The sequence below is a fragment of the Salmo salar genome, chromosome ssa19, assembly GCF_905237065.1.
Source record: "Salmo salar chromosome ssa19, Ssal_v3.1, whole genome shotgun sequence".
Taxonomy (NCBI): Eukaryota; Metazoa; Chordata; class Actinopteri; order Salmoniformes; family Salmonidae; genus Salmo; species Salmo salar.
In genome coordinates this window covers 9,164,593-9,179,343 of record NC_059460.1, presented here as the reverse complement: position 1 = coordinate 9,179,343, position 14,751 = coordinate 9,164,593, and the positions used below count along the sequence as shown (strand labels likewise).

At 41.7% G+C, this 14,751-nt stretch overlaps 1 protein-coding gene across 8 annotated transcripts in view; it reads left to right on the top strand.

The window, feature by feature from the left end:
• Nucleotides 1-14,751, top strand: part of LOC106578416 (trichohyalin) — a 123,671-nt gene that overhangs the window by 33,618 nt on the left and 75,302 nt on the right. For 7 of the 8 annotated variants that reach the window (XR_006760675.1, XM_045702058.1, XM_045702055.1 and 4 more), the window contains 3 exons: nucleotides 763-1,125; nucleotides 9,834-9,917; nucleotides 10,113-10,238. Coding sequence is in view for 7 of the 8 variants with exons in the window: in XM_045702058.1 (XP_045558014.1) it covers nucleotides 763-1,125; nucleotides 9,834-9,917; nucleotides 10,113-10,238 (573 nt within the window). In the remaining variant the exon portion in view is untranslated. The remainder of the gene's footprint in view (nucleotides 1-762; nucleotides 1,126-9,833; nucleotides 9,918-10,112; nucleotides 10,239-14,751) is intronic. The other variant, XM_045702056.1, reaches the window with a different exon arrangement.

The window sequence follows — 14,751 nt, the reverse complement described above, 5'->3', positions numbered from 1 at the left end:
ACGTGACCGGTCGGGAGTACGCTACAGTATTACGGAGACACAGTAGCGCCTTGGGACCCAAAAGCATAATCAGCGCTCCAACTCCCCCTTGCGCAGGTCTGGAGCAATGAAGTAGTGACGCAGGGTACCGTACTAAACCACAAATTACCTCTAAGTCCCGCAGCATAATCGTAAAACTTTAAGTGGAGCAACCACTGTATATACAGTATACTGAATACTACACTATCTATACTATCTATTGCATCTCTGTCACTGCTCATCCATATATTTTATATTTATATATTCTCATCCCATTCCTTTACTAGATTGTGTGTATTAGGTGTTGTTGTGGAATTGTTAGATATTACCTGTTAGATACTGCTGCACTGTCGGATCTAGAAGCATAAGCATTTCACTACACTCACAATAACATCTGCTAACCATGTGTATGTGACCAATACAATTTGATTTGATTTGATACAGGTGTGCCAAGCTTGTAGCGTCATACCCAAGACTCAATGCTGTAATATCTTCCAAAGGTGCTTCAACAAAGTACTGAGTAAAGGGTCTGAATACTTATGTAGATGTGATATTTCAGGTTTTTGCTTTTTCATTATGGGGTATTGTGTGTAGGTTGATTAGGGGAGAAAAACGATTTAATCCATTTTAGAATAATGCTGTAACGTAACAAAATGTGAAAAAAGTCAAGGGGTCTGAATACTTTCCGAAGGCACTGTATGTTCTTATAGAACATTTGAGTATTTCTGTGTGGTCTCCCCTCAGCTTTCCAAACAGAAGGGTAGGATGAGACAGCTAGAGGAGGAGGTGAAGAAACAGGAGGCGGAACATAGGAAAGCAGAAGAGGAGTGGAGGAAGAGAGAGGAAGAACACAGACAGAGAGAGCTGGAGAGGAAGAGAGAGGAAGACGAAAGGAAAGAGAAGCAGAGGAAGAGAGAAGAGGAGAGAAGGAAAGAGAAGCAGAGTAAGAGAGAGGATGAGAGACAACATGATGAGGACCAGAGACTGAAAGAGGAGGAGCACAGAAAGAGAGAAGAGAAGTGGAAAAAGAGAGAGGAGGAACAGAGAGAGGCCTGGGCCCTTGCCAGGAAGGAATGGGAGGAGAAAGCATCCAATTTGAATGCTGAGGTAAGGGGTGAGGTAGATAAGATTGGTACCCTTAGGCACAGATATTGGATCAGCTTACCATCCCTCAATCCTATCCTTTAACATTAGGCAGTAAAATTATAAAATGACCTTAGTTCAATGTCTTGGGGCAACGGTTTGGCCCTGAGTTGACCAGTGGGATGAGGAGTCTTTCAACCATATGGCCCAGTTAATGTGGGGGCTCTCTCTTTCTCTCCCCCTTCCTCTCTTTCTCTCTCCATCTTTCTCCCTACAATGTGGTTAATGTCCCATGTACCTTCACTCATACATTCTATGCATTTTTCATGATCTCCTCCCTTAATGGGCTATGTAATGGAATAAGCACCACCACACCCAGTCATAGACAGAAATGTCATTAGGAATATTAGAATACTTCTGCTTATATGAATATACAATGCGAGAACATAGGCAACGTAACTGCCATTAGGGTGCAATCTTCATAACCACTCTCTCTTTCAATTCTCTTTCTTTCATTCACTCTGTCCCTCTTTCCTCTCCCTTAGTATTTGTTCCGTTATCGATTGTTAGTTCTAAGGTCAGGGTAGTTAAGGTTAAGACTATGGTTAGTGGTTGAATGACATTTGTTGTTCAGAAATCACTACACTTGTATTGTATTCTAATATGGCCAGATCACAACCTTGGCATGACTCACAATACTTTCTGTACCTCTTGGTCAGCCACTTACTCACTCAATGTTAAGGTTAGACACTCAATGTCAAGGGGTTAGACACTAAGTATCATAACAGTATACAGTATAATGTTGCTGCTATATCAATATGTACGAAGGCAGTACATGGTTGGCTGGACTTATATGTTTTTACTTCCTGTTCTTTGTGTAATATCTACACTAAAAAAGGTTTTTCCCTACACAGGATGCTTCACAACCTTGTTCTTATGTAAGTACAAGGCCTAGTGGTCTTTAAATGATTTAAACAACAACCCGTAAACGTTTCCTTATATGGCGTTAGTGAAACGTGCCTCTCGGTTCTCTTAGTTTTATTAGAGCCTTCTGTCAATTTGTTGTTTTTTGAATGTACAATTCTTCTTCACTGTCTAGCTTTTATTTTGGTCATTGTTAGTTCTCCAAGATTATGTTTTTGAAAAATATATAAGTCTAGGTCCATTTGTCTTTTCTACTTACTTTATATCTGGTTTTAGTCATTTAAGTTTACACTGGAAATGTTTTTCCATCCCAAAATGAATGAATAAATACAAAATATTACACTCTTTGGACTTAAGTGACCCGAAAAAACTTTTGCCAGAAAACTTCCTGAGAGAGTCGGTTAGGTGAGTCAGATTTAGCCACTTCCTGTGTGGATAGAAAGCCTTCGTTTTATTTAGCCTAGCTTAGGATGCACTTTATATAAAGATTGGTTATCATCCGGCACTTGGGTTCATGAATAAGGAAGCCATAGAAGTGATTTTGAAGTGTGTGGTGACAACATTTCAGAGTTTCATCTTGCTCGAAAAGGAGATCTTTTATTGTCTAAGTTCAATACTCAAACTTCATGGTCGCTCTTTCCGTCTCTTTTGTCTCTTTCTGTCTCTTTTGTCTTTGTCTCTCCTCTTCATTTCGATGATGTTCAGCCACATTCTTCATACTTCTCCTTTTCTCCCTGTTGAAGGTCTTTTGCCTTTCTCCTCCGTTGTGTAAACCAAGACAAAATACAGTAAACAATAAAAACAAGCAGAAAAGAACGGGTGAGTCATGTTAGTTCAGACCCTAAGACGTCCCCCCTCCCTCATCTTAGCACAACGCTCAAAATGAATCTACAAAGTATTGATTTGCGAGGAAAGCGTTAGCCTCACGATGCAGCCGCATATTAATACTGCTGGCCTTGTCTTCCGTCTCCTACTTACCGCTCTTCATATCTTCATAATTGATTAATGTTCCTTTGTGAAGTACAGATGAATAATGCATTACTCGGCTCGCTTCCCTGCGGCTGACGAGAGCATGTTTAATTTCACTGAATGAAGCCGAGCTCTAGCTTTTGTCCTACTCGTGTGCTGTCATAGTGTGTTGTGTGTTGTACAGAGACAGGAGTGGTCACTTGTGTGTTGATGCTTTGAGAAGGTGTCTACTTGAGCTGACAGAGAGCAGGGGTCTCAACACGTGGCCCTGGGGCCGTTTGTGGCCCACCTTCTGATTTGTATCTATCCAATAAACATACTGTATCTAATTCACTTGTGGTTTTAACACCAGCCTCTATGAATATAATTATGTATGTAGGATTAAGTAGAATTATGTAGGGTAATTTATAATTCACACAAAATCCTTGTGTTATATAGGTAATGAAGCAATAGTTAGGCCTATGTTCTGAGCATACACATTTTAAGATACTTTTTCTTGTCTTTTTAATGGCCAATGTCTGTTGCAAAATGACTTGAAACCACTGCTGTGGCAGGCAGAGAGAGAGAAATGGAGGCTGGCACAGCCTGGCACTACACAGCTCATCTGGCTAACGATGCTAATTACGCTAAACTGGCCTAATGATGATGAGGGATTAAAGAGCCCTCTCACACACACACACACACGATAAGAGACAGAAAGTGAGAGAGAGAGAGAATCACAAACTGTCACTGCATAGAGCTCATCATGTTAATGATAATGAGTGGCTGAAGAGCCAGTGAATTTGTGCATGCATGGTGAGAAGCCACCTGATGGTGAACAGCTGTTGATGAATGGCAGTTAATTTTTCTCCCTTCTCTGTCCCCCCCCTTCTTCAGTGCCAGCTTGTCTTCGCTGGGGTTTCATTGAACGTGTGCCAGCAAACGAGACTCAGCAAATTGAATAAACGCTACTTATCCTGTAACGAAGAGCCTAATTAAATATGCAAATGAGGCTATGAATGAGGGCTCTCAAGAGGGTTTCATGTTTGATTTCCAGTCCTCCCTCTCTCTCTCTCTCTCTCTCTCTCTCTCTCTCTCTCTCTCTCTCTTTGCATGCTTGTGTGCTACTGCTGAGTAAGATGTGAGTGGAGAGGGACAGATGTTACTGTGTGTGCTCTGGGACATTCAATATGTCTGTAGTGGTGTCTGTTTATTTGAAGTCCAAGGACGCTTCCCCTCTAATAGTGCAATGGGTTTCCTTTAGTTTAGTCAGCTAGGGCGTTCCTTAGTCTCTGACCATATGAAAGACAGACAGACAGACAGTGTTCAGGCTCCAGTTAGCGGTGGCAGGACAGATGCGGAGAGAGAGAGTAGGACAGACGAAGATTCATGTCTGACAGGAAAACTCCTCCCATCTGTAACCACCACCCTCACAAAGTCAAACCAAAAGCTCTCTTAATTTACAACTCTGTCTGCGTGTGTTTGGGCTGTGTTGTTGCAGAGTGCGTTGTAGATATGGATTGGTTTTGACTGTGTGTCTGGTTGTGCAGATGGATGGGTTATGCAGTGCGGTCAATGTTAAAGACGAGGGGAGTCTTCTGCTCTGCTGTGGGTAGTTTTATAGTGTCTGGAAGGGTTCATCATTAGAATCAGATGATATCATGGTTACAATCATCGTCATCAAACAGCAGTTGGGTGATTTGCACATCCCAAGGATCCAAACCTTGTATATGCACCCACTGTAATGTAGCCCAAGTGACTTTGGAAACTGTTTTTTTTGGGGGGGGGGCCAAAACAGTGAGAACAAAGAAAGAGAAGCCCACTCACACGGTTCTGTAAATGCTGCTTCCTAGTGCTTCATTCCTGCACCACAATACACAACATTTTAGGTCACAGTCTTTGGTCACCTGATCCTCTTCCACTTCCAATTGGCTCATTCGACCCCTCTCCTCTCCCTGCAACTATTTCTCAGTTCTCAACCAACTTTTGTGATTAAACAGTTGCTTTGTCTTTAGTTAGAGCCAAGGCACTTTCCTACTGTTGTTAAATCTAAAGTACTTCACAGAGTTAATCCAATTTCTAAAGTGAAGTCCTCACCTTTCTCCACTTAGCATAAACATTAGCCTAGCCATTAGCTGAGCTAATGCACTAATGAAAGAGAGTGCCTTTAGTTTGACTGGGACGTTATAGCGCTCTATGCTAGCACTGAATGCTAACCACAGCAACTGCATGTTTAAAGGCAGGGACTTGTGCAGGACTCTAACATGCTTTGCTAACTACAGTGTGTTCTAATGGGATGCTAATGCTACTTTTTTTAATGCTTATGCTACATGCTAATCGCTGAGTCAGATGCTGTGTGCCCTTCTCTTATTAGGTAAACTGATTTAACCCAGATTAGACACACATACTCCTCTGAATATCAATTGCTTGACCTGGCTGTAAACTAGATTAAGTTGACATGTTCCTATCCAGGTATAAAAAAAGCCACGATGCTGCATTTCTATGCACTTTCCTTTATTTCATGCTATTTATGACATTAACTAAACTGAGGGCTCTATTTTCAGCTGCCGGTAAGGACGCGCAAGTCTCAAATGCACGTTAGTTTGCAATTTTGTTATGTAAAAACTGGTGCACTGGCATTTTCCATCCCTTACGCCAGGTTCGTCAATTTACCTGTCTAACATCCGCTCTCTTGCGGTGAGGTGGGAGGGTGGAAATATTTGAAGTGTGTCCTTAAGAACGTGCGCCAATATGCCAATTTCAGTGAGCGCAACAAGGGATATTTAAGACCGACCAAAAGCTGGTCTTACCTATAATGCAATTGGTTATGGCATGGATTTAGCCAGCGGAGGCCCACACAGTAACCTTATGTACATCACCAAGGTTTTATAAAAATATCCCCAGCAGCAAAACAGTCAAGACATTCCTGTTTTTTTATTTATATTGGACATTATTTTTGTCCAGCTTCTGTGAAATGTTTGGACTCATTATGTGCGATGCCCTTTGCATGAATGGTGTCAGTGACTGTAAGGACATTCCGTTTAAATAACATTGTTATTTAAAAAGACTGCTTATTGTTTTTTGTTCATCATTTTGTAAAAATTTGCATCTTCCACCTTGTCAAATCGTGGGAATTCAGATCGCTGTCCGTGGTGCTGAATCCGCTTATAGGCTATATTTGCCTGTTTGTTTACCTTTCACGTGGGAAAGTCACTAGGGCTACTGGCCATATCAACGGTGATGATGGGCAATAGCTATATACACTGAGTGTACAAAACATTAAGAACACCTTCCTAATATTGAGTTGCACCCCCTCCTTTTGCCCTCAGAACAGGCTCAATTCGTCTGGGGCATGGACTCTACAAAGTGTTCAACAGGGATGCTGGCCCATGTTGACTCCAATGCTTCCCACAGTTGTTTCAAGTTGACTGGATGTCCTTTGGGTGGTGGACCATTCTTGACACACACAGGAAACTGTTGAGCATAAAAAAACCAGAAGTGTCTTGCCCATTCACCCTCTGAATGGGACACATATACAATCCATGCCTCAATTGTCTCAAGGCTTGAAAATCATTTAACCTGTCTCCTCCCCTTCATCTACACTGATTTAAAGTGGATTTAACAAGTGACATCAATAAGGGATCATAGCTTTCTTTCACCTGGATTCACCTGGTCAGTCTATGTCATGGAAAGAGTTCATAATGTTTTGTACAGTCCGTGTATATTTCAGAGCAGTAACGGTGACTTGACATCCCCCCTTATGTCTTTATATTAGATCTGTTTTCAGCTCCTGTCAGAAGTTTGGACGTGCGTGTCACCCTCCATATTCTACGTTGTCATAGGCCTAATATTATATTCCCACGGGGAGCAATTATGGTGCCAGTAACTATATTTATACATAGCCTATTCAAAACAAGTTGTTGTTACATTTGTTTAGAATTTGATTAGAATTATTCACTTTATTTTTTAGGTCTTATCAATAGTGAATTTAATATTGCTTATTGACAACGTTAGGCATTTCCATGGCTTAGACATAATGCACTTTACAGTAGGCCAATATCAGTGTGAATGCTATGTTAACAATGTATTTACATTTTGAAGCCATGCAATTACTGTTCAAAAACATATTCAACATATTAAGCAAATATGAGATAGGCCTACATTTTGTTATTTTGTTTCTGTAGGCTATTTCACAAACTAAGCTATAACGGACTAACATTTCAATTGGAGTTGATGACAATGCAATACATAAAAGACCATAAATACACAACTTGAAGCAACCACATATTTGGAGCACGTTCTGATTGGCCAGTAAAGGATCAAGCCTTGACACACCTTCAACTTGTTTGTTCATCAAAACCCAGCCAATGTGATGCACCATTCTTCTCAAGGTAAGGTCACTATTTGTCCATTGACCAAAATGCCACAAAAACATCACTTTGATTAAAAACAATTATCTAAAAAATGTCAAGGGATGTATTTTCGATCCCAGGTCAAATTGTTTGACATTCTATTAGGACGATGTGACTTTGAAATAGAAATCACCTCAAATGTTTTTCCTTTTCTTTTTCCATGGCTCTGTCCAGAAACAGCTCCTAGACCCTAGACACAAATGATTGGATGGATGGATAGATAGATAGGCAAGGTGGGATTTTTGCCATTGCTTATAGGCCTATCAGAGGGAAATGTGGAGCTACTACCATATCTAAAACCAATGCATTTTTTGGGGATCTAAAAAGCATGTGCCTTAGTTCTATTATCTCTGTTAAAACCCCCTAGAGTTGATGTCCGCGCCCCCCACGGAAATCTAATTAGCATAACACGAAAATCCCCAGCAAAATCTGTCTGTTTAAACTAGAGATATCTGAAGGGTTTCTTTTGCGTGGGCTGCAGCTCAATCCACAGCATCCGTCAATGTCGGCCTTCCGCGTCTGCGGTGGAAGGTGGCCGGGGTTACGGGGTACAGCAGTGTTTGACAGAAAATGGTTTGGCCTACAATCTAATATGCCCACTCTATGTAAAGATGAGACAAGCCTCACAAGAGTCCTCTAATGGTAGCCTGGTACCAGTTTAAAACATTTATGGAAGTATATATGGAAGTAGTTTAGTGCCAAAAATAAGGGGTTAAATATGGGTCCATTAAAAAAAAAAAAATCCTAACCTTTCTTATATCGTTCACATGTACAGTAGGACAGACACTTTAAAACAAACCTCCTTTTGACTATCTGTTTTTCCATGTATGAATCTGTTATTCAATGTGTTTCTATGGGCTAATAGCAGTAAGGCCAAATTCAATGTTTCATCAAATAGCTAAATGATCCTAGGCATGACCATCTTAACACAATTTCATATTTTAGCTTCGTAGAACCCCTACCCCCGCCATAGACTCTTAAGGATGGACGTTGTGTTGACCTGGTTCCAGGGCTCCGTAGTCCGCTGCTTCTGTCTTCCGCATGGCCAGTCTCCCAGTCACCCCTGTAGCCACCCTCTGAACCAAGCCTAATCGATCACCATGCCAATCTACATTCTCCACACAGCATGACCAAGTCTCACTATCTTATATTTTACTGATTTAGGTTGTAGACCCCCCCCCAGATATAAAATGTCAATTTCATTGGTTTCATATCTGAGGGAATATGGACGTGTGTGTGTGTGTGTGTGTGTGTGTGTGTGTGTGTGTGTGTGTGTGTGAATGAGGGGGGCACAGCATGAAACATCAAAGGGGAAGCTTTTTTGCTGATGTACAAATCACAGTTGAATGAATATATTAATGTGGAACCAATTACCTTAGGGAAATGTTGTCTGTATGCTGGTTTTACCAACGCGCTCCTCATCTTTGGCAAAGCTGAGAACAGCGAGGGAAAGCCTAAAGCGACGGACTAAGCTGGCGGAGTTAGTTTTCCTTACATTTTCAATTTACTACATTTCCATGTTTTCTACTGGTGTGAACATTGAATTAATCCGGAAATAGAAAATACAAATAAACATTGGTATTGTTCTACAATGAATTGGCTTGGATTCACTTTGAGTTCTGGCAGAAGGGGGCAGTGCAGTAGAATAGTGTCCTGTAGTAACATGTTGAGGTCTCTACCATTCTAGATAAATGACTTCAACACACCTCAGCTAGACCCCTAGCTGCTCTTTAAAGCCTCTTCTAATTCAGTGTTAAAGCACTGATAATAGACTAAAACACAAACATACACACAGTATATCAGTGTTAAAGCACTGATAATAGACCCACATCCACATTGATTGGCCTTCATACGTTTACAGCTCACTTTAATTGCCTTAAAAAAGACCATTAGTCAGCTGTGTGTGTGTGTGTGTGTGTGTGTGTGTGTGTGTGTGTGTCCATCGACAGAAAGCCCTATTGATTTATCAGCTTCAGGATTTGTCTTGTCCCTCCGTACATAAAAAGTCTGCATGTGCTTTTCAGAAAAGGAAATGGCCCCCATCGACTCTCTTAACTTGAGCCCAAACGCTAAAGATTTTTGGATAAGCTGGCTCATTACTTAAGCTGAAATCAATAGGCAGGATCATGGTGGGAGCATGCTCTAGTGAATGAACAGAGCAGGGAGGATATAGCCCTGTTCTGGCTGGGGAGATGGGGTGTGATGGGCTCCACTCATCCCTGTCCTGTCTCGGTTGGGTCTGGTCGATGTCTGGGGGTAGTGGAGTGAGGATGGCTGGAGGCGTCATACAGTGGTCTCTCTTTCTCCCTTTATCTCTTTCTCTCTCTCTCTGCATTTTACCTACGCTAACATGCACTATCTCTGCCAAAAAAGACCTTAATACTCACAATAATTTAGCAGGTCTCTGTTTTAATTGTTCCTATCTGTCTCTTTTTGTGTCTGTTCCAGGTGGAGAGTGTCAGGGAGGAGGAAGAGAGACAGAGGAGGGAGATTCTGACTCTCAGACAGAGAGAGAAGACTCTTCTATCAGAGGTAGGTAGAGATAGGGCTGGTGTTGGAGTTGGGGATAGGGTAGTTTGAATATCTGTCTCTTTCTACCTTTGTGTGTGTGTGTGTGTGTGTGTGTGTGTGTGTGTGTGTGTGTGTGTGTGTGTGTGTGTGTGTGTGTGTGTGTGTGTGTGTGTGTGTGTGTGTGTGTGTGTGTGTGTGTGTGTGTGTGTGTGTTAGCTGCAGACCCAGGAGAGGAGGCTGTGTGAGACCCAGAGAGAGAGCAGAATGAGGGTAGAGGACACGGCTCGGCTACAGTCTCAGCTGGATCAAGTCCAGATCTCACACACGCAAACTATGCGCCAGGTACATACACACACACACACTTCCATGTGCGCACAATAGATACAGCTCACACAGGCTTTCCATACACACAATGAGTGCACATACACACACACACACACACACACACTACTCCTGATGTAATGGAGAACTTGTTTGTTTGTCAACATGTGTGTTGTCACCCTCCAAACCACACTCCCGCTCCTCACCCCTCCCTCCCTCCTCTCCTCTGCTAAGGTGTCCCTTTGTTCTCCCGCTCATAAATATGGAAGATGCCTGATGAGATTCACGGACAAGAAAAGAATCAAAATCTATTGTTGCGTGTCCTTTCCCCGTGTAAAGTTTGCTTTAAATGTCACACATTAGCATGTGAACTTTTAAATGAGCTTGTTTGCTCACTGACGTGGGCCATGTAAATAGCCATATTGAATATAGTACAGGGAGGCGTTGGAGAGGGGGACAGATTTGGCCGTCGCACCGTCAATTAGGCCTCGCCAGGGGAATCTAGTGCCAAACAGCCCCATCGACTGACCGTGTCTCACTTTCACACGCACGCGCACGCGCTCGCGCACACACACACACCAGACCTAAATAGAGTCTCTCTGAATCCTCCCTGATGGCTTATGTTTTTGGGGGGAGTTTGATTGACAAGCGTCACTCCCAATATGAATCTGCTAATGTATTATTCACATCTCAACTCCCATTGGAGGAATGTGTGTGTGTGTGCTTGTTCGTTCGTTCGTTCGTTCATCACAAAGCCATCACTAATGCTGTCAAAAACAGGCTCAGGAAACAAAAGCATCATGATTATTTCTCATCACATTGCATTAGATTATGTCTTGTGAAGACGTTACCATTTAGTTATGCAACAAGGATATCCTCTGTTAGAACATATGTTTCATGTTTTAATGTCACATGCACAAGCACAGTGCCTGGATACAGCCCTTAGCCGTGGTATATTGGCCATATACCACAAACCCCTGAGGTGCCTGATTGCTATTATAAACTGGTTACCAATGTAATTAGAGCAGTAAAAATAAATGTTTTGTCATACCCGTGGCTGTCAGCCAATCACCATTCAGGGCTCGAACCACCCAGTTTATGATACCATATTTACAATATGCAGGGATACTGGAGTGATAGAGGTACAAAGGTATAGGGGTCATTAGGCATCAGGATGTATGATAAACAGAGTAGCAGCAGTGTATATGATGAATGTACAGTTGAAGTCATTAAAACTTGTTTTTTAACCACTCCACAAATTTCTTGTTAACAAACTATAGTTTTGGCAAGTCGGTTAGGACATCTACTTTGTGCATGACACAAGTAATTTTTCCAACAATTGTTTACAGACAGATTATTTCACTTATAATTCACTGTATCACAATTCCAGTGGTTCAGAAGTTTACATACACTAAGTTGACTGTGCCTTTAATTAAACAGCTTGGAAAATTCCAGAAAATTATGTCATGGCTTTAGAAGCTTCTGATAGGCTAACTGACATAATTTGAGTCATTTGGAGGTGTACCTGTGGGTGTATTTCAAGGCCAACCTTCAAACTCAGTGCCTCTTTGCTTGACATCATGGGAAAATCAAAATAAATCAGCTAAGACCTCAGAAAACAAATTGTAGACCTCCACAAGTCTGTACCACGTTCATCTGTATGAACAAATAGTACGCAAGTATAAACACCATGAGACCACGCAGCCGTCATACCACTAAGGAAGGAGACGCATTCTGTCTCCTAGAGATGAACGTGCTTTGGTGTGAAAAGTACAAATCAATTCCAGAACAACAGCAAAGGACCTTGTGAGGATGCTGGAGGAAACGGGTACAAAAGTATCTATATCCACAGTAAAACAAGTCCTATATCGATATAACCTGAAAGGCCGCTCATCAAGGAAGAAGCCACTGCTCCAAAACCGCCATAAAAAAAGCCAGACTACGGTTTGCATCTGCACATGGGGACAAAGATCATACTTTTTGGAGAAATGTCCTCTGGTCTGATGAAAGAAAAATAGAACTGTTATGTTTGGAGGAAAAAGGGGGTCACTTGCAAGCCGAGGAACACCATCCCAACCGTGAAGCACGGGGGTGGCAGCATCATGTTGTGGGGCTGCTTTGCTGCAGGAGGGACTGGTGCACTTCACAAAATAGATGGCATCATGAGAAAGGAAAATTATGTGGATATATTGAAGCAACATCTCAAGACATCAGTCAGGAAGTTAAAGCTTGGTCACAAATGGGTCTTTCGAATGGACAATGACCCCAAGCATACTTCCAAAGATGTAGCAAAATGGCTTAAGGACAACAAAGCCAAGGTATTGGAGTGGCCATCACAAAGCCCTGACCTCAATCTTATAGAAAATTTGTGGTCAGAACTGGAGGCCTACAAACCTGACTTAGTTTCACCAGCTCTGTCAGGAGAAATGGGCCAAAATTCACTAAACTTATTGTGGGAAGCTTGTGGACGGCTACCCGAAACGTTTGACCCAAGTTAAACAATTTAAAGGCAATGCTACCAAATACTAATTGAGTGTATGTAAACTTCTGATCCACTGGGAATGTGATGAAAGAAATAAAAGCTTAAATAAATAATTCTCTGTACGGTTATTCTGACATTTCACATTCTTAAAATGAAGGGGTAACTGACCTAAGACAGGGAATTTTTACTAGAATTAAATGTCAGGAATTGGGACAAACTGAGTTTAAATGTATTTGGCTAAGGTGTATGTAAACGTCTGACTACAACTGTATGTGAGTGGGTTTGTGTGTGTAGGTAGAGTCAGTATAAATATACAGTACCAGTCAAAAGTTTGGACACACCTACACTTTCAAGGGTTTGTATTTATCTTTACTATTTTCTACATTGTAGAATAATAGTGAAGACATCAAAACTATGCAATAACACATAGTAACCAAAAAAGTGTTAAACAAATCCAATTCTTTTTGAGATTCTTCAAAGTAGCCACCCTTTGCCTTGATGACAGCTTTGCACACTCTTGGCATTCTCCCAACCAGCTTCACCTGGAATGCTTTTTCCAACAGTCTTGAAGGAGTTCCCAAATATGCTGAGCACTTGTTGGCTGCTTTTCCTTTACTCTGCAGTCAAACTCATCCCAAACCATCTCAATTGGGCTGAGGTTGGGTGATTGTGGGGCCAGGTCATCTGATGCAGCACTCTGTCACTGTCCTTCTTGGTCAAATAGCCCTTACACAGGCTGGAGGTTGTTGAACCTGTTGAAAAACAAGTGGTAGTCCCACTAAGCGCAAGCCAGATGGGATGGTGTTGTTTGCTGCAGAATTCTGTGTTAGCCATGCTGGTTAAGTGTGCCTTGAATTCTAAATAAATCACTGACATTGTCACCAGCAAAGCACCCCCACACCATCATACCTCCTCCTCCGTGCTTCACGGTGGGAACCACACATGCAGAGATCATCCGTTCACCTACTCTGCGTCTCACAAAGACACAGCGGTTGGACTCATCAGACCAAAGGACAGATTCCCACCGGTCTAATGTCCATTGCTCGTGTTTCTTGGCCCAAGCAAGTCTCTTATTATTGGTGTCCTTTAGTAGTGGTTTCTTTGCAGCAATTTGACCATGAATGCTTGATTCACGCAGTCTCCTCTGAACAGTTGATGTTGAGATGGGTCTGTTACTTGAACTCTGTGAAGCATTCATTTGGGCTGCAATTTCGGATGCTGGTAACTCTAATGAACTTATCATCTGCAACAGAGGTAACTCTGGGTCTTCCTTTCCTGTGGCAGTCATAATGAGAGCCAGTTTCATCATAGCGCTTGATGATTTTTGCGACTGTACTTGAAGAAACTTTCAAAGTGCTTGAAATGTTCTGCATTGACTGACCGTCATGTCTTAAAGTAATGATGGACTGTCATTTCTCTTTGCTTATTTGAGTTGTTCTTGCCATAATATGGTATTTTACCAAATAGGGCTATCTTCTGTATACCACCCCAACCTTGTTAAGAAGAAAAGAAATTCCACAAATGAACTTTTAACAAGGCACGCATGTTGATTGAAATACATTCCAGGTGGCTATCTCATGAAGCTGGTTGAGAGAATGCCAAGAGTGTGAAAACCTGTCATCAAGGCAAAGGGTGGCTACTTTGAAGAATGTCAAATATACACTTTTTTGGTTACTACATGATTCCATATGTGTTATTTCATAGTTTTGATGTCTTCACTATTATTCTACAATAGAATAGAAAATAGTAAAAATAACAAAAAACCTTGTAGTGAGTAGTTTTGACTGGTACTCTATGTGCATGTTATGTGTGTGTGAGCAGATGATGGAGTGAATTTGTGTGTGTGTCCGTGTGAGGGTTTAGGGCCCTGTGAATGTGCATACAGACAGCGCAAAAATAGAAATAAATTACAAGGGTCAACTCTGATAGTCTGTGTAGCCATTTTGTTATCTTATGGCTTGGGGATATAAGCTGTTCAGAAACCCTGTACCTATGGCCGTGCGGTAGCAGAGAGAACCGTCTATGGCTTGGGTGACTGGAGTCTTTTTTTAT